We start from the raw sequence: 19,835 nt of genomic DNA, 5'->3' as shown, positions 1-19,835 counted from the left end.
GGATATCCCGGACTGCCAGTGCAAATGAGAATGAATTCAGCTGAGCCTGGGGATTTCTGGGCTGCCGCTGTCTGCTGGCAGAGCCTTGGGGCAGGCAGCCTCTGGAAGCAGGACAGCCACAGGCCTTGAGGTATGGAAGACTCCTGAAGGGTGCAAGAAGGTCCTAAGGCTTCTTTCAGGGCCCAGCAGGGCCCAGGAGCGATGTTGTCCCGGTCAGGACTGCAGCAGGACACCCCTGGCCTCTGGCCATGTTATTTTGAAGCTTGGAAAGCGCCCGCAGCCTGAAGGAGCACAGCACGAAGCAGCGGAAATCACCAGCGCTTCCTGCCCTGCCCCGGCAAGCTGATAAAAGCCCTTGGCAATGGGGAGTGAGCCCAGGTTAGTTTTAAAGTGTGGCCAGGCACGGAGCTCACAGAATAACTGCAACGCCCAGCTTTGGGCATTAATTCTGCTTTAATCCATTGCTCGATGAATTAACGAGTTAATGTGAGTGCAGAAGGCACAAGAAAGGCCAGCAAACCATCTCCAGAGCAGTGTGTAAGGGCGAGCATCTGTGCATGGGCTCTAAATAAAGGATTGTTAGCGAATGTTACGCAGGGAGGGACACTCAGCATTGTCCTGAGCACCGTGTGAATGTTTTTTGTGCAAGCCCTGGAGGAACCCAGGTGCCATGGGGGCTGCCTGCGCTGCACATTGCTCTGATCCAAGCTGGCTGCGGCCAGGACAGCCCTGCCTCTGCCACTGCCACATCTGCCTTACTGCACCTCCAGCCTTGTGCTGGGGCAAGTGGTGCTCATCTCCAGCCTTCTCTTTTTTTGTCCGGCGAGGTCCCGTCTGCTTCTCTTCCTTTCTGTCCTGTGAGCTTTGAAGGAGGGGAGAAGGACGTGCCCTCCCTCGCTGCCCCGCAGAGCTGAAGTGGGACGAGGGTAGCAAATGCTGTCACACTTGTGTCCTTCGAAGCTTATTCAATGAGAAAGATCCTTCCATCCTCACCAGCCACCAATAAAGTTTTATTTTACTATAAGCTTAGTTGGTAACTTGTAGAAACAGACATTGGCTTAGGAACCCAAGCAGCTTTTTCAGGGTTAGAAAAGATGCCAAAGCTTTTATTCAAGCGGGAATTGTTTTATTTTTTCTTCTTAAGGGAATACGCTCTAAATCATGTGTCACTGCCTTTCTTTCTCTTTCAGGGAAGGAACTGCCATGCCCGTGGGAATCTTCCGAGTGTGCCTAGTGGTGATTACGGCGATCATCAACCACCCGTTCCTCTTCCCTAAAGAGAATGGCACTGTCCCCGAGAACACGGAAGAAATCATCCAGAAGATGAAGGAGCGGGAGGAGAGCCTTCGGCTGCAGAAGCTGCGCTTGGAGCAGGAAATCGCAGACCAGGAAGCTGCACAGCAGGCTCTGGAGAAGGCTGCAAAGGTAGTGGAGGAAATCAAAGAGGAAAAGGTCCCGTGGGACATGTGGACGGCTCTTTCCATGGTCATCTTCCTGCTGATCGAGCTCTGGAGGCAGGATTTCCAGGAGGGGAACTGGCAGGACACAGGAGCAGAAGAGGATGACATGGCTGTCCTGGGGAAGGCATTTAAGGGGGTGGCCTTCCCCGACAAGGCCACCTTGGCCAGCTTCTACGAGAAGCGAATCCTGGGCACCACCGGCGACATGGCCAGGATGCGGGAGATGGTGGAGGGCTTTGCAGACGACCTGCTGGAGGCCTTGAGGAGCGTCTGCAACCGGGACGCTGACATGGAAGTGGAGGACTGCATGGGTGTGGGGAGCATGTACGAGAACTGGAGGGTGCGGAAACCTTTCGTCTGCGACCTGATAGTGCCTTTCGCGCCCCCAGAGCCGTATTGCTTCCGCTCCCAGATCTGGAGTGGAGAGGACAATTTTCCTCCCGATGAACAAGGTTATGGCACTATCAAGGTATGCAGGGCAGATGAGGACGTGGCGGGTTGCATCTGCGACAAGACTAAACTAGGGGAAGATATGCTGTGCCTTCTCCACAGCCAAGGCAATACCTCCAGGCCCAGCAGCGAGATGGAAGACCTCCTGTGCTTCAAGAATACTCAGTATCTTGATGCTGACCAAGTCATGAAGTGGTTCCAGATCGCAGTCACCAAGGCCTGGAACAAAATCTCCCACAAGTATGAATTCGACCTGTCTTTTAGCCTCTTGGACTCCCCAGGAGCCCTGAAGATAAAATTCAGGTCAGGGAAATCGGTCGCCTTCAACCTCACTCCTGTGGTGCAGTACGAGAACTCGGACGTTTACTTCATCTCCCATTTCCCTCGCAACGAGCTGGCAGCAGAGCTCCCCTCCAGCACTCGCTGGTTCCTCACCTTCGCGGTGTACGAGAGGAGGTTCATCCAGCTCATCTCCAAAACGCTGCCGGCCGGTGCCTGCCACATCAGCTGCCTCCAGATCCTCTCCTTCCTGCACGGGAAGCAGTGCAGCCTCACGGGCCCGAGCGGGCTCACCAACTACCACCTGAAGACAGTGCTGCTGCATCTGCTGCAGGCGCGTCCCGGTCAGGACTGGGCCCCGGAGAAGCTGGAGGCCCGGCTCCAGGACATGCTGAAATTCCTGGAGAAATGTTTGCACGAAAAGAAGCTCTACCACTTCTTCATTGGCAACGGGAAGGTACCGGCGGAGCTGGGCTTCCCCATCACATTCCAGAGAGCCGAGCCTCTCAACCTCTTCCGTCCCTTCGTGCTGCACAGGGAGGTTTACAGAAAGACAGTTGACACGTTCCACGAGATGCTCAGGAACACGTCTGCACTGATCAACGAGTACACGGTGCACATTCCCCTTGCACACACCAATGGGATCCATAAGGAGTCCATTTAACCAAAGCCAGCAGGAAAAACACTTGGTCCTCTAAGCACACGTCCAGAGGGCAGCTTTTCAAAGCCTCCTGGAGACAACCGACCTTGCCAGCGCAGCTTCTTGGCTGCAGCTGAGCCTGTCCTGGTCGTGGTGTCTGCAGGAAGGGAGGAGGGATGGGGGGAGAATAGGGAGAAACTGGAAGGCGCAGTAGAAAAGTAAGTTTCTGCTCCACTGGTGTGCTGGCTGGGTTTTACGCAGCTAAGGATGTATTTTTATATTGTGCCTCTGTCACACTACGGTGGTGATGAGCAACAACTCTGAGTAATTAATTTATTCAGATGCCTGCAATGCAATGGTGGTGGCGGCCAAATACTTCATTTCCTTTGGAAGGGGAAGATAAGAAAAGGGTGGAGGAGTCAAAGACGGGATCCTGGGGCTGCAGGAGCCTGTCTGCTTGCAGGCAGCAGGAGCTCTGTGACGATGGGAAGTGAGACTCGGTGCCAGTGGGAGAAGGAGGCATCACTGCTGAGGTCACACACAATCCTGATTGCATGCAGAAATCTCTAAATTCAGCACTGCTCTTTAATTGAAGGGGAACTGTGGTTTTTAGAAAAGGCATTTTGATAGGGCTTGCAGCACTAGTTTAAACGGCTCATCCTGTCCATCAGAAACACTCCTGGACATGACATGTGTTTTCTCAGTGGGGAGAATGTAGCAGAGCAAGCAGCAGGACCTGTGTCTTGAGACCATTTCATTTGTGTCTTCCATTTTCTTCGTGGCAACACAGCTAGCAGGTTTTATTCTTAGCCATTTTCCACAGATAAATGACCAGGAACCTTTTTTACATTAGATAAGAGAGAAATGCTTTTACTGGGTTCTGGCTTTTTGGTTTATTTGTTTGCTTTCCTTATCTCCAGGCAGCAAGTCTGAGAACCAGCAAAGAGACAAACGACTGCTGCAGGTTTTGCTTTTATTAAAGAGGAAACTCCTCAAAATTACTCTGTAATGAGCCTGATCTTAGGAGTTTGGTACCAGGAGTAAACGATCACCCTCCAAATGGGAGTGCAGCTCTCCCAGCATGGTTTTAATGAGTGCAGGATGGCCCCAAGTTAGGAGGAGGGATGCAGGAGGTGCACACACAGCAGAGGTTGGCAGTGCAATCTCTGCAGCTGCTTACATATGTCTTCTTATCCCTTCCGTGCCAGGTAGAAGCTAGCTGGTTGACTCCCTACAGGGCTTCCTCGATCCTTCTGAAGACTGCTGCTTTGATGGGGTTTACTCTTGGGAACTGCAGCTAGCAAACCATCTTTTTTCTGATGGCATTCCTCTTCGTCAATCCCGTCTATCCCATGCATCAGACAGAAGGCTGAACCTCATATCACTACTAGGGACAGGGTCTGGCACATGGCTCCTTATCCAGTCTGCTGCTAAACTCCCCAAAGACATGGCCTCTCCTGCCTTGTCCTTGTACGAACCATTTCACCACCTCCTTGATGTCTGCTCATGTCTGTCCCCGCACCACTGAGGGACATTTTCTGCACCGTTTCCACTCCTGGTTCCCCAGTGGTGGGGAACTCTTTGCTCAAATTGCTTTCCCCTTGGCTTTTACCATCGCAGCTGCGGGGTGCTTAAGTAATAAGTCTGAGCAGAAAACAAGGGGCAGGAATCAAAATGGGAGAGAAGAGGCTGGTAGCTAATGCCATTAGGACAGTCTTGGCTCATCTGTGCCTGGGAGACTGCCAGGGCTGGCAGAGCATCAGGACAGGACTAATTGCTAACACTAACGAGCTGTAAGCCCCTGGCTTTCATCAGCATAACCAAGCAAGCCTTCCCTAGTGGGAAAGAGTGCAGGAGCACTCGCAGGGGACACAACGAACAGGTAGCGACAGGCAGAGGTGCAGGGAGGGTGGCTGAACACTGGAGGCTACGTTGGAAGCTGCGGCAGTTTGCAAACCCAAGCAATTTGCTGTTTCTTCCTGCTCAGGTTGACAGTCTGCATGGGCTGCCTGCAGGCAGGTCGTACCAGAGCAGTTGTGGTCTGAGCTGCTTCTAAATGTGTTCCTAGCCCAACCGGAGAGAAATGAAAAATTCTCTGCTGCTTCCTGTCAGGCATCTAAATTTAGCCTGTCCAAAGAACAGAAACAAATTTGTGACCCCCGTCTCTCAGGAAATGACACACAGGGTTGAAAAATAACTTTGTTATAAGGTCGAGCAGGGGGAGGATGAGAAGAAAAGGCTGTTTAACAGAATAATCTAACTTCTCTCTTAAAATGGCAGAGCAAAGCTGCGTAACACCAGTCCTACAGTCATGTACACAGGCCTAAACTTGCCTTTACACACCTCAGTGCACTGCTGCTTAGGCTCAAAGGGAACCTACACTGATAAGTGCGTCGAATCTTTTGTTCTTCGTTTTCTCTATTTGTGTGCACATTTGCTTTTAAACCCAGACTCACCCCAACGTGTTCCCATGGGGTTTAGCTGAACCCAAGCCGGAGCCGAGCCAAGGTATTTATGGATTTGCCTTCCCTGAAAGCAAATTGCTTGGCATAATTTGCCTACATGCATGCCATGTGCTCCTTTCACCCCGAGCACCTTTTACAAGATTTGGTCTGTGCGTTCAGGCTAGGAGCAAACCCACTCATGCCTATCCAGGGGCTGAAGCGTTGATCAGCTGTGCCTCAGGACACGGGACTCCTTTATAAGCCATCACTGCTGTGGCTGAGAGCTGCCACGTGAAGAACATCACGCTCTGGCATTTTCTCTCCTCTTTTCTCCCTGGCTCGTCTCTCCTGTGATAAATCTGCCCACCAGGTACTGCCCCTCTCAGTAAAAGGCCACGCTCACATTTCATTAGACAGGTTTGTAAGGCAGGGCAGCTCCATCAGCTGTCTGCCGCTAAAAATGTCCAAAGACTTCTTAGTGCCCCCATGTTTAGTGCTGCCCTGATTGACACCTTGCTGGGCATCCATGGGAAGCAGCTTGACACGGGTAACAAATGCACATCCCTGGTAATGCCTACGGGAGATCCTAAGGAAAGGTAAACTGCCCATCCCAGCCCCCTTTTGGTGCTGCTCTTGTTATTTGCTAACCAGAATTACCCAGCTGAACTCCCAGTGCCTTCTGCTGCTTTCCAGCCACTCCCTCCGCCCTCAACTTGTGGTTTTCATACTTTATTACAGGTTTTCTCAAAGCCATGGAATTAGTGGTGGTGATAACACCCACTGATCTGCGACATAGCCTCAGGAACTATTCACCTTTAGGAAATGCCTCGGTCTAAGTTATTATTGCTGTTCAGGAGCTAAATGTCTTCTAAGGGGAGCTGCTGGGAGTTCACTCCTCACTTTGTGCCAACCGCAAACCAAACCTTATCTATCATCCAAGCAGCAGGATTTGGTGTTTATTCACCGTACTTTTTTAATGCCAAGCCTTTGCAACATTTTCTCAGTGGTGAAGAAATAAGAATTCACCTTTAACAGCTTAGCTGCTGGTCACTGAGGGGTTAGTTCTTCTCATAGGATTTTATGTCATACATCGCTTTATTTATTACCTGTCTTTTTTTTTTTTAGGATTTTTTTTTTCTGGGGGGTAATATGTTAGTTCAGAAGTAAAACTGTAATACGAAGAGCTACCTTGGCAGTGAACTGCAATGGGGAATAACATCAAAACCCTCCAAACTAAGCTCTTCCTTGATTCACGATGCTGTATTCAAACTGCTGCTTTTATAGCAGGACACTGTTGAATTTGTATAGATTTTCTCATGCAGCTTTATTTATAATAAAGAAAGTCTTGTACAAAATCTAAAGAAGTGTAGTCTGTTTTATTTCTAGCTTCCCAAGAAAGGTTTCTGAGGCAGCAGAAGGTTGGAGCTGGAATATGCCTGGTGCAATCCTAGCACATTAAGCCTGATAACAAGACTCCCAGGTAGAAGTTATTCCAGAGTAAGATGTAATGTGAACAAGGAAGCCATGAATATTGGTGGTAGACGCTGACCTTACTGGTTGAACCGAAAAGCTCCTGAATTTCCAGCTCAGCTAGAGGAATCCTCTTTACCAGTCAGTTTGCAGAGGTGCTGCCTTTACTAAGGCACCGAGTTTCTAACTAACTATGAATCTGGCTGAAACTAGAGCGTGGCCAAAGAAAAAATGATCAGCGATTTCTGTCTTGAAGGTGGGTGTCACAGCTTTACTCGTCTGCTCTGAGGCAGAAATGTAGAAGATGCAGAGGTGAAACATTTAAATACGGCCCTTGCTGTTTAAGCGTTTAGGAGCTTGTGAAAATGTCAAATTGACACTGGTTTTAAAAATTGTGCACAGAATAAAGATTAAAACCCCAATGGGCCAGCAGGCAGAGTGAAGCAGAACCGGTACCAGCCTGCCTCATCCCCAGGGCCATCAAGGCAGAAACCCATTTCCTTGCTCCTGCCCTTCAGTACTGCCTAGTCCTGTGCTAGGAACCAGACAGCACAGAGGGATTTCCCCAGTCCTCAGGATGGCACTTTGTTTGCTAAAACTTTCCAGGTCTCCTCCCTGCCAGCTCGCACCAGGCAGGGCCGGGCAGGACAGGGCAGCCCCGGGATGGTTCTTGTGCCTGTGAGCACAAGTGATGCACAGCAAGTGATGCACAGCAGCTCTGCCTGGCTGCCACCACACAGGCGCTCCCATGGGCACAGGTTCTGCACTGTCAGCACCGTGCTCCTGATGGAGCAGCTCACCTCCAGGGCTGTGGGTGGGTTATTTTATCACCTCCGTGACACGAAGCTCCTGTAGGCAAAGCTAGAGAAAAGCAAGGCTTGTCCACACGCAGGTTTCTACCCACGCTGTCTCCTGCCAGAGCCACACCTGACACAGCTCTGAAGGTGAAAAATTTGACCCAGAGCATGGACACACAAGCACAACACAGCCAAGGTCCATAAAGCGTACAAAAAGGAACCGAGAGGCACCTCCTGGGTTTGAAGGCATGGGCTATATAATCTGAGTTGCCTTCCCACAAGGAGAACGGGTTGACTAATCTTCCTGCTTTAGCTACTGTGAGCGGAGATAACCTCTACTTCCAAGCTTAAACAGACATGGAAAAAGGCTGTGATGAGTGTAGAGGAACAACCTGCCACACTCCAACTTGGGGATTGGCCCAGCGCGTGTTCCCGTTGAGAGCTGCCTTCTGATAACGAAGTGGCAGGAGAAAATGCACAAAGGCATCCTTTGGGAAAAGAGAAACATAGAAAGCTGCATGAAGAACAGCGTTAAGCCATAATCTCTCACTGCTGGTTTCCATTGGTTCTTCAGGTGGTCTCAAGTAGGTAACTTTTTAATCCTTTATTCCCAGCTTTCTACGCCTTTGCTGCGTGACCACGTAGGTGACTCAGGCACACGGCTTGCAGTTTACAGGAAACTGTCTCCTCCCTATGTAGCTTGAGGCTGTTTGGTGCCCCCTTCTCAGCTCCATTTCCCCTCGAGAGAAGGCTTTTTCCACCAGCTTTGCCAAGACTGGTGCTTCTAAGGCACAAACCTGTGGCACGTGCTGCCTCAGACCATGTCCTGGGCTCAGATGGCTGTGATCAGCACAGAAAAGGTTCCGTACATCAGCCCCTTACTGCAAGCTGCATTAAGCATCCTCCTAGGCTCAAAATAGAGCATTACTGCACACTGCTAAACAACGTGCACATTCCACCCCAGACACAGCTGAACCTCACTGCTGCATTTTATCATCTTAGCAAATCAGCAAAATTTGCTCTAGGAGGGAAAAATCCTAACAACATCACATGGCATTTATGATTTACTCAGCTAAATAACAAAAAAAAACTGCCTCTGTTGGCTTTAGACAGGCATGTAGAAGTGACTGCTTCCACTATATTACAGAAATTGGGGATAGTTTAGTAAAGTGACGCCTGTTGTCATGAGCACAAAGAGACCGCATTTTCATCAACTCTTCCCAAGAGAAACAAATGTCCAAGGAACAGAGTGGTGAAATAATCAGGCTACTAACAGAGAAAGGAGAGAGAGAGAGAGGGTAAGAAACAGCCAGTTCTCAAATCTTAACACCACAGAGGAATGTTACAGATGCCACGACAGTGGAAAACTGGGGAGAGCTGGCCCAGGAGACATACCAGTGTGCCAACACATGCTTAACACATGCCCTCACACACAGCCAGGCACTCCTGATGAGCATGACAGACAGCTCTCACATGAAGCATGGCAAGAAGTTGAGATTTACTTTTCTCTTCCTTTTTCTGTCCTTCTTTGCCTGGTCCTGAACTTTTTTTTTTTTTTAAAAAAAAAAACTAGTGCTGTACACATTTGGTGGCACAACAATGGGGAATGACAAAAAATCACCATGGTTTTGGAAAAGAAAAGCATCAACAACCACCTTCAAAGGCAAACCGTGGAGCAGAAGGTGAGCACATACATCCCATTCCATACAGTCTGATCCACAGAAGATTTTAAGGGGAGATCTGATTAAAGGGCAGAGCTACTAATCTGCTTGATCCTTGTTTATTGACTTCATCTTCTTCCTCTGTTCACCAGAACTGGGAGTATGCATTTTCTTCTTGGCCTCTTTGAACTAATATGTTGTATCCTTTACACCCATCCACGGGGAAGGGAGAGAGCCCGTCCACTCCACATTAACTTCTCCTTTCCTTTTAAGGCTGAGCCCAAGTGTTGCATATTCATTACCACATCAAAAACACTCTGCCTGAGGTCTGTCTTGGTGTGCTGTAATGGGTTCAGGACCCCAGCTGTCTGCCCGAGGATTTAGAGCACTGATATTTAATAGTAAATTATACAGCAGAATATTTCATTTTACCCTTTCTTGCTGAAGCAGCATATTTATAATGGTACACTCCAGAGCCACTAAACAAAGATGGGGAGAGCACAACTTTTCTGTTCACACAGTACAGTCTCCTGGTTACTGTGGTCTGGACTCTGGCACTTGAATTTTTGGATGCCAGTCTCTGTTCTTAACCCGTTGTTGGGCCTTCCATAAATCACATCTCCCACTATCTCCCAGTAATACAGCGGAGCAAACTGCAATGTATTCCCAGCATGCTTATGGAAGCCAATTTCCAGCCCACTTTACTAACAGCTTTAACAACCAGAGCAACTAATGAAACCAAAACGCTCTACAGTTAGTCACTCTCAGAATTTTGCTGCTGAGATACCACTAACACCATTTCAAGGGTTGTGGCACAAGTTCAAACCCTTCTTTCATGTACTGAAGCAGCCTAGATCTGAGTTCTGACACCTTGCAGCTGTAAGATTCCTCTGGGTTCTCTAATCACAATCTAGTAATCATACACAACATCAGATCTGAACTGCGAAACTTTTAAAAGAACATCAGCATTCTGGAAGGAAACAGCAGAGTAATTAGTTTTTCTCTAAGTAGTGCCAGATGTGTTTAAAAGTCACAAACATGAGTGCAAAACCTGCATAGTTTGAATTAAAACTAGTAAGAGCATAAACAATCCCCTCCAATAGCTGCAAGCTCACAGATTGCCAGGCTCCGTAAGCTGGTAGGAAGCATGTTTATCAGAGGAGCTCCTGCTAACTCATTTTATTCACCAAATCCATCATTCCTGCTTGAAGTTGAAGCTACACAAGCATGCACCTCCTCAGAGTTCCTGCATTGGGGCAGTAGATGCTGAAACAGAGGAAAGTTCTATTTTTCTCCAGAAAAGCTCCAAGGCACTTAGAGCCTCAGCTTCCATGAAAACCGTGAATCACCACCTTCTGCTGTGCTACCTTCCCTCACTGCAATGAGAGAAATAGCAAGGAACAGTTCCATTCATCTCATAACTGCCTCAGCACCACTGGAACGGCAGCCCTGTCCTTGAACCTGAGTAAACTGCTCTGCCTTATTCTTAATGCATGCGTATTTCCTTGAATTCTGGCCAGATTGGGTCGTTAGTGGTCTTTAGAGAAAGACATGGACAGCTGAGCTACATCAGAGTGGGTCATAGTTCTTTTAGTCACTTATGTTGGTGGGGGAAGAGTGAAAGATTTCTTTCCTCTGACTAGTTTTTATTCAAATAATTTTGTCTCCACGCTCAAAGTGCTTTTTCTGCTCTATTAGAACCTAAGACAGTTTCAAAAGGCACCCAAGTGCAAAGCTATTTCCACATTATTGTTTATCTTTGACAGTGCCTCACTCCCCTCCATACAACCAGTCCGGTGACTAAGAGATGCCTATAAAGAAGAAAAAAAAATAACCGTGCTTAAAGAAAACATCTTTTGCTTTTATTTTCAAGACATCAGTATTACAATTTTTAAAGCCAGTAGTAGGTCAGTTCGGGGACTGACCGACAGCAATGCTTGCAGAGAGGCCTGAGATGACAGACGGTCACCCCGAGTAAAGGCACCACTTTCTTTGATGCAATCAATACCCACGGTCAGCAATGACGTCCTGCCTCCTGCCTAAAGCCAGCGCATCCTCTCCTGAACAGGAAGGAGGAGAGTTCACAGCCATCTCGATCTTTTCAGCACAGATTGATCCCCCCATTAGTAAAGAGCAGAGCCCGCACCACATTACACCAGATCCTCAGAGCACACACTGAAAAGAAGCACTGACACTTCAGCAGGCACGTGCCCAGTGACACCTCAGAGCCCATAATCGCACGCCTCCGGGCTGTTCTTCAGATAGAGCTGGAGGAAGTTTTTGAATGTCTGCGTGTCAGTCATCGTAGCCTGGACAGCAGGGTCCTGCTTCATGGCCTCCATCCAGCGCTGGAGCTTTGGAGCATGGCTCAAGGAGCTACGGGAAAAGGAAAGAGTCTGAATAACGCCAGCGGGACATCAGGAGGGCATCAAGGAAGCTAAACAGCTTTAGAGGTTCTGTTTAACTGCTTGTTTTGCTTTATCCCTCCCAGTGTACCATTTGGCTCAGAGTGGGTGACATTAATACATATCAAATGGTAGGAGAGAGACTGGCATCTGGAAAGTAAGAGTTCTTACAGAGGGTGTGCGCTCTGCAGAGCTGAGCTAAAGAAACAAACAAAGAGCACTTATTGTGCAAGACATCAGCATGTTTCTGCTTGCGTTATTCCTGCTACAAAAGAGACTTTACTCATTTCTCATCTGCTCTGAGTTGAAAGTAGAGGCTTGTGCACCACTGCCTCCCTCTGGAACACTTTGTTAGTAGTGATTCTTCAACAGATTGTGTGCAGTGGTTGAGTCCTTCTCCACAGCTCACAAATCCCTTCTGTCACAAACCAAGGTAAGCTTCTACTAGCCTGCAACCCAGCAGCTCAAAATGCAGACCGTCTACTGAGGAAACTGAGGATTTGATGAGGAAACTGAGCATTCAACTAACTGACAAAATCCACAGATCCACTCTGACACACCCTTGAGAAAAACTGTGTGGCAAATTAAAAGTTTAACAGCATCCACAGTTCTTTTCCTTCTCTTCTGGCACACTACCTAGCGTACTTCGCATTCCAGTTTCCAAATCCCAAGGTTAGTTAAAGTATAACTTGTCTAGATAGCTCCCAACCTTTACCCAGGAAGCATCTTTTCTTAACATACAGTGGCTGAGCTCTTCAATCACTCAAGTACCTCAATATTTCTAGGCCCACAGTTCTGTATTGTTCATAATATTTCCCCTTCCCATCAAGGGCCACGCAGAAGACAAAGCACGTCAGAGGTCCACCGGTGAAGTCCTCATCTTACAGTGCCAGAAGTTTCAATTCATGCTGGATTCCCTGCATCTTCCTCATTCTTCACGAATACTTTAGGCAACAGGGTGCCTCTAACTGTACCACACTCCTTGTCCTAGTTTGGGCTGGGATAGAGTTAATTTTCTTCCTAGTAGCTGGTATGGTGCTGTGTTTTGGATTGAGGATGACAGTAACGTTGACAACACACCGATGTTTTACTGTAAACACCGCTCAGCAACAACTAAGTCAAAGATTTTATAACTTCTCATTACCACCCTGCCAGCGAGGAGGCTGGGGGTGTGCCAGGAGCTGGAAGGGGACACAGCCAGGACAGCTGGCCCAGACTGGCCAAAGGGATGCCCCGTACCTTATGGCATCATGCTCAACAATAAAACTGGGGGGAGCTGGCCAGGGGGGCTACTGCTGCTCAGGGAGTGGCTGCACACTGGTCAGCAGGTGGTTAGCAATTGTATTGTATGTTCCTTGTTACTTTTTTGCTGATCTTTCTTTTTTTTTTTTTTTCCCTCCCCCTTCTCTCATTAAACAGTCCTGATCTCAGCCCATGAATTCTTGCACTTTTCATTTTTCTCTGCCATCCCACTGTAAGAGGGGATGAGTGAGCAAACAGCTGTGTGGTGTTTAGCTGTCTGCCAGGTTAAACCACAGCATTCATCTTCTCATTTCATCACCCACATCCTCATACAAGCTGACTCTTCAGCCCTGTGCTAAACCAGCTATAAATCAGTTCTCCTTTGACACCATTTCCTTATGTTAACCCAATACCATGGTAACTGGAGCTGTTTAAGGAAGTACCAGACCAAGACATTTATGTATAAAAAAATCCATTCCAACAGGGACAGATGACCTACAGCAAGGCAAGACATGATTTACCTACCTCAAAACAAGATGAGCCTCCTTTATCAGCCCAGAACTTCCAAAGAGGATCAGAAGATTTGATCCCAAGCTTGAGGTTTTAGACCAAGAAATTTGAACCTAGGTGTCCATACCTCTACCCACCTCCCCCCCTTCAAATAAGGGCCATTTTCATCTACGATGTAGGAACAGAAAGAAAATCCTGCATTTTGATCACTACTTCTGGATCTGACAAAAATTATATGTTAGGAAAACAAATCTGACAAAAGGCCTGTTTAAAACCTTTTGTTTTAGTTTTTACAGAAGATTCCTTAGCAACTCCCCTCTGGTTTAAGATGCTTTCCCCACCCCAAAACTGTAACAATGCACTCACTCTCTTCAGCAGCCCCTAAAAGCGGCCCACTGCTGCAGCATGTATGTAAAGAATATTTATGCTGAGGCATTTCAGAGCATGCTAAAAGCCAGGCAAAGTACTCACTCCGTCAGCTCGAATGCTTCTAGGCGTTCAAACCAGGGCCAGATCATGTAGTCAATCATGGAGACTGAGTCCCCACCGTAAAACATAGTGTTGCGTTTGGCCAGAATCTGTGAGGGGCAAGAGAGGACAATTACCCTCAGAAGCAAAATTAGCACATCGGGACCCTACAGTAACAAAAAGCCCAGCTCATAGTGGAATGCAGGCATACTGAAGGAATCAGATGGGAAATAACGCAGATACAGCACACTTCTCCTATGCATGCAGTATCTGGGGAGTCAGAGCTGGTCAGTAACACAGTTGTGATATCAAGTTTTAACTGTTTCATACACTGTCAGTCCAGCTCTTCTCCAGTGCTTGTTCAAAAATCGCCAATTATCATTAATCACTAGTGATCTGCAACTTGTGTGCAAACAAAAAGGAATTCAGCTCTTAGAATCTATCAGTTACTGATTTGTTATCTGTAAAAAAAGGAATAATGGCAGAGACTAGTCAAACAATGCACACGCACTTCTAGAGCAATGAAGTCAACCAAATGTAATGTTGTTTTGGCAAAGACTCTGTTCCCACAACACTTGAGTGCAGTTGGTGCCAGGACAGCATTTCTGACATTACACATGGAACTGGATTTGATTCCAGGTGCAAAGGAACAGGAAGTATGACGTTTACATACACCAGAAAGACACCCACAGCTCAGCACAAAAAGCAGAGCCACAAGGAATGCATGAGCCCTTGCAGGAAGTTCTTGAAATATGTCAGAAGCCTAAGTGTAACAAACATCAAGCTCAGTATGCTTTAACAAACTTCCAGATCCTGGTCTCTTCTTTTAGGAGTTTGGTCCCCCTTCTTCCAGGCACTTTGGCATTTTTAAGATGGAACTCCAATGGATCTTACAGTGGGTCCCTCAGCCCCCATGATCTAATGAGCTTTAGAGCAGTCTTTTAACATCTCATGCTGTTTGAATTACCAGAAGTCTGGTAGAAAATAACCTGAGTTACGTTATCTGCAGGTTCCACAGTCCCAGTGACAGGAACACAGCTCCCTCTATTGGACAGCAGCAAACTAAATACAGCAATGTTTGCAAACATTTCCCTCTTGGATTTGTCTTGCAACAGGCTGAGTGACGCTTGCATGGCTTTGTCCCTTCTTCCCATCCTTAGCCAACCTTTTGCTGCAAAATCCTTCAGAGTATAGTAAAATAGAGACACTGAAAGAGCAGCAAGTATTTCACGGCATTAATAAAGCAGGAAGAAGGTTAATTTTGCCTTAAGGCTGAATAGATTTGTATTTCAGGGAAGTGAAATACTTGAGCTCTTGGGGGAAGCTAAGTGTATCAGCAGCAGCAGCACTCTAGCAGCAGCCTAATCAGATGAGACTACCCTGAAAACAGTTTTATTTCAGCAATTCAGTGGGCAAGGAAACAGAAAGCACAGGACTGTTAGGAGAATTAGGGAAGTACCAGAAAGCTATTGGAAACTTCACACAGGAAGCAAAATACGCTGGGGGAGGATTGCTTCTTACCTAAGCTACACACGCATTAGTTGCAGCTGCTAAAAACACAGAAGGAATGGGTTTGTGATGCAGAAAAGTCTGACAGTTGTTCAGGCTAGCCAAGAACCACTGCTGACACTGAAGCAGGATTGTGAAGCTCCTCATACAGCAAAGTCACCTGGCACTTCTGGAGCTCTGCTGCAGTTGCCTACACGGCTGAAGCAGAACACAGCCCATGGCTGGATTTCTGCAAGGGACAGATTACACTCTGCTCCCTCAGCCCACTTTTCCCCTGCCACCAGAAGATAGCAGGCAGAACAAGGACGAACTCTTAGCAGCCAGAACTCCTCAGCCTTTGCTGCTATAACATGCTGCAAGGCCTCCTTACATTTAAGGAGGAACAAAGACGTAAGTGGTCAGCTACAACTCAGAAATCTCCCCATATCCAACAAAGATTTCATCATACAGATGAGTAGCAGTTTAGCTACTTGGAATTTGCTGTAATGGTGCTGTTATGCATTCTAGGCTGGGGAGAGTAAATTGAAAGACCGTTGATTGCTTTAACTACCAACCGAACGGGAAGAGATCTAGCTCCAAATACCAAAGCATGGGGAGAGGGATGTAAGGGGAAACTACATAACTACCAACCTGCTCACTACTGTGAAACGTTCTTACCTCTTCAAGTTTGCCCAACTTTTCAGTAATCTCCGCTTTCTGAGCTGTGGTATCCTGTCCATCTTTGAGAGCCATAGCACACTTGAAAAATAGAGGTGTTATCTGTATAAAGGAAAGGAGAAAGTTTTTAGTATCACTATTACAATAATACAAGCAAGTCATTCAGAGCTTAGGACACTGAGTTAGATGTTAAGATGTTTTTAAACAGTTAAAGTCCATTAACAAAAATCTTTTATACTTCACAAAAGGTAAAGGCTTAAAGGAAGACAAAATAAAATACTAATGGATTTTAGTCCTGTAGTGACAGAACAAGAAGAGGAGCGTGTTTCTAGCTTGCATGTACTATCAACAAAGTGGCAAGGTACAAAGCAGTATTTTTTTTCCCAGGTACACACTCTTGAAAACCAAATGCACTTTAATTATCAACAGTTAAGGTACTTTTACAAAAAGAGATATGCAGCCCAAAATATGCAGGCTTCTAGAGACCTGTACATTTTTTAATACAGTAATTGCCAGTTAAGAGTATACAGTACAGAAAGTTGCCCAGCAATTAAGCTTAACTATATTTTTAGAAGTTCATATACAAGCATTTTTCTAAGATCTTGTCATTGACACAACCAACATTCACAGCACAATTCGTTTCTTGCAAGATTGCTCCCTGTAACTCCTTTACAACAGGCCTTTCTGAATAGAAATAATGGGAAACATTCTTCCCCTGCCCTTTTATCCCCCTTTCTTTGTCCACATCTTTTCTTCTTTGCATCTTGCATTCCTTCCTCTTCTCTACTGCTTTATATCCAAGACTTCTTTCACTTCCTAGATCCTCCAAAGCACGTGCTTGCACTATCTACATTTAGGGTACAGAGAAGTTATCTGCAGCCAGCCACAGAGCCCGCCTCCACCCCATACTGAGAGCCAAAACCAGGGTGCTTATACAGGTCCCATGTCTATGGCCACCTGCAAGCTCTTGGCCTTGGTTGTAGGCTCTCTCAGTCAGGCACTCATCACATTCCACAGTCATACAGTGTCCTAAAGCAATGCTCAGATTAAAATAAAGTAACTGTCACTGCCTATGTCTCAGGTTAAATTTAAATGCTGTTTATTTGGCTTTCCTATACACAAGACCCCTCAAGAGATAAAAGCAGCATTAGTAATACAGCTGGAGATTTGGAAGCTCTAGTGAAGTAAGGAACACCCCCTACCCTGATCACACAGTACCTTTGAGAAGTGTTCCAGGAGCATCTTCTGGAAGGCTCGCTCATACGGGTCTGAAGGCATCAGCTTCTTCCCTGGAAATGCTTCATCCAAATAGTCGCAAGTGATCGGGGACTCATAGATAAGCTGGCCTTTGCAGGTCTCCAGAATAGGAACCACCCCAAAGGGGTTCTTCTCAAATAACCAGTCAGGTTTGTTCTTTAGATTGATGTTAATTACTTCATAGCTAGAAGAGTAAAGGAAACAAAATCCAAGCATGTTCAGCCCCACTGCAGTTGACTCCATACCATGGTGAAATGCAGTCATTAAACCTGAACAGCTACAGTCCTTGAGAGGCTGAATGCTCATTCTCCTGCTCTCCCTGGTCTTCCCTGGGATCCTCTCCAGGACTAACCATTTGACACTCAGAACTACTGCCAGGGAGCACTTCCCTTCACCAGAGAAAACCAGAACTGACTTACAGTGATGTGTTTATTAAGTTAATAAGACACACAAACCTTCTGTGAGCACAGAGCAGCAGGCCTTCCAGTCATGCTAAAAACAAAGGTCAAGCTTGGCATACAGCACACTTACCACATGTAAGTTCAGGAACATTCTGAGAAGGAAGCACTTAATTGCATTTAAGCCACACTACAATTAAGAGCTGCCCCAGAACTTTAATCTGACTTTGCACAAAAGTGCAAGTCTTCCCTGCCTGTGATAAGCCTTCTTCTACCTTACATAGAATAGATATGCAGGGCAAAGGCAAAATAAATATTGATTAAAAAAATATATATACAAATTTCCTGTATGTTTGTTGTTAACGAAGCATAAGTTACACTCATGCATGACCCCAGAAAACCCATACAAGGCTTGCTAAACACTGCTGAACCTTCAAAACAATCAAAAGTTACCAGAAGGTGGCTACTAGATTTTTATTTTTTTTTTAGCAATAAAAACCCTCCACATCACTACACTAAAACACACCTCTCAGCCCCCCATATCAGTCCAAAGACACTAAATAAAGGCAGAATTAGACTGACCTGCACATTTTAATGCATCTACTTTTATTTTGGGGGAGGGTGAGAGACACGGACACCACCAACACACACCGCCCTGGCATCAGAGGAGAACTGGGGGCTTAACACTTGCTTTGCTCCCAGCCCAGTGCTGATTATCAAACTTGAGACAGGCTTGGGACTTGCTGGGAAGCAGCAGGTGAAGAACCCCGTTACGCTGAAGCTGTGAGCTGAGGGAAGCATTACTCAGCATTTGGAAACGTGTAAATGACTTGGCTGTCTTGAAATAAGAAACACCATATCTTCTGGCTTCTATAAACTTATTACAACACAAGAATACTTTATAAGATGGTACTTTTTCTTTGTTAAAGATGTCATTCGCTTACTCCCACGTTTCACTAAGTGGCAGTATGAAGTTACACTGAAGACTCGCATCTCCTTGAGTTTTTGCTGCACCTTACACTAAAAATAAACAAACACAGGCCGAGGCTCTCTTTGCACTTACTCAGAACACGGCTAAGTGCTATTACTGCAAACTTTTAGGAAAAAAGCAACACAACTTCTGCATTTGTTTGCTTGTTTTCCTTCGGCTTTACTTCATGCCGACCTCCCACACAGCGTTAAGTACCCCCCACTCCAGCACAGCCTCCCCCTCCCCACCAAACCCACACACGCACCAAAAAACGCTTGTTTTATCACAAAACCACCCCCATTTTCCCTCAGTTCCCGCGGGGATGTTCAGCCAGGAGCTCTTTAGGACACCCAGGCAGGACGGGGGGAGCCTCACCTGATGCCCTTGGCTCGGAGGACGAGGCGAGTCCGCTGGGCGAAGGGGCAGAAGCGCATGCTGTACAGCCGGATCAGCCCCTCGGGCACCGCTCCGGGGGCCGTGCTGCCTGAGGAGGAGAGGAGAAAAGCAGCCCCACCGTCACACCACCCCTCGGTCCCCCTCCGGTGCTCGTAGCCCCGGCCCCCGAGCCCGCCGCTTACCCTTGCCCAGGCTCCGCGAGTGCTCGCCCGCCATGCTGAGCGCCTCACGGAGGACCAAAGGCTGCCTCCTGGGGCGGTCCCTGCCTCAGTTCGCTGCCTTCGTCCCCTTTTTATAGCGACTGAGCGCTGCTTTGTAACCTCCGGCTGCCAATCGCCCGTGGAAATGAAAAATCGAAGGGAAATGCGGCGGTGGGAAGGGCAAGGGTGTTGCAGGCAGCCCTCACGCCCTCCTCCTCCTCCTCAGGAGTCTCCTGCAGCTGCGCTGCCCTTCGCACCAAATCCCAGACCACCTGGGAAATAATGATTTATATAATAATAATAATTTCCACCCTGCCTTCAAGTCAGAGCTCTAAGTTGTGTGGAAGCCGTGTGCTTGTGGGCACATGTCCCGGCCATGGATATCTCTGCCAAACCTGTCAGTGCTGATAGAGATCTGGAGCTTTCTGAGAGTCACCAGGGGATCCATGCTTATACAACAGGGGAAGTTTTGCCTGCTGTTGACTTTTAGTTTGGTTTTGTTACTGTAGCTAGGGCTCAGGCATCCTGTCACAAAGACCAGTATTTTTCTGGGGAGATCCTTCCTGCTGGCAAACACTGAGATGGCCACCAGTAAAGTCACCACAAACCTGACACCATAACG

The 19,835-nt window shown here is 47.2% G+C and overlaps 2 protein-coding genes across 6 annotated transcripts in view; one reads left to right on the top strand and one right to left on the bottom strand.

Annotated features, from left to right (window-relative positions):
• ITPRIP (inositol 1,4,5-trisphosphate receptor interacting protein) overlaps positions 1-11,442 on the top strand; it is a 26,103-nt gene extending 14,661 nt beyond the window's left edge. For all 4 annotated transcript variants that reach the window (XM_084526680.1, XM_084526683.1, XM_084526682.1 and 1 more), the window contains exon 3: positions 1,191-11,442. In XM_084526680.1, the coding sequence (XP_084382806.1) occupies positions 1,204-2,853 (1,650 nt within the window). In that variant the 5' untranslated portion in view covers positions 1,191-1,203 and the 3' untranslated portion in view covers positions 2,854-11,442. The remainder of the gene's footprint in view (positions 1-1,190) is intronic.
• GSTO1 (glutathione S-transferase omega 1) lies at positions 11,042-19,835 on the bottom strand. Of its 2 annotated transcripts, XM_084526684.1 has the most exons (6): positions 19,196-19,835; positions 18,993-19,101; positions 17,211-17,433; positions 15,993-16,094; positions 13,830-13,936; positions 11,042-11,577 (listed from the first exon to the last, which is right to left on the bottom strand). In XM_084526684.1, the coding sequence occupies exons 1-6, from the start codon at positions 19,227-19,229 to the stop codon at positions 11,424-11,426; spliced, it is 729 nt and encodes a 242-aa protein (XP_084382810.1). In that variant the 5' UTR covers positions 19,230-19,835; the 3' UTR covers positions 11,042-11,423. The 2 variants fall into 2 exon arrangements, with proteins under 2 accessions (XP_084382810.1, XP_084382811.1); XM_084526685.1 differs by lacking the exons at positions 18,993-19,101; positions 19,196-19,835 and adding an exon at positions 18,230-18,455.

Source organism: Aythya ferina (genome assembly GCF_964211825.1).
Source record: "Aythya ferina genome assembly, chromosome: 7".
In the NCBI taxonomy this organism is placed as follows: domain Eukaryota; kingdom Metazoa; phylum Chordata; class Aves; order Anseriformes; family Anatidae; genus Aythya; species Aythya ferina.
The sequence above is the reverse complement of the archived record's forward strand: the minus strand, read 5'-3'. Positions and strand labels throughout refer to the sequence as shown.

Bases quoted from the DNA above. Each gene is read 5' to 3' on its own strand.
- GSTO1 (XM_084526684.1), bottom strand. From the start codon at position 19,229: ATGGCGGGCGAGCACTCGCGGAGCCTGGGCAAGG. The intron at 17,434-18,992 runs GTGAGGCTCCCC...TTACTCTTCTAG, and splicing joins CTCCGAGCCAAGGGCATCAG to CTATGAAGTAATTAACATCA. The intron at 13,937-15,992 runs GTAAGAACGTTT...TGCCCCTCACAG, and splicing joins AGTTGGGCAAACTTGAAGAG to ATTCTGGCCAAACGCAACAC.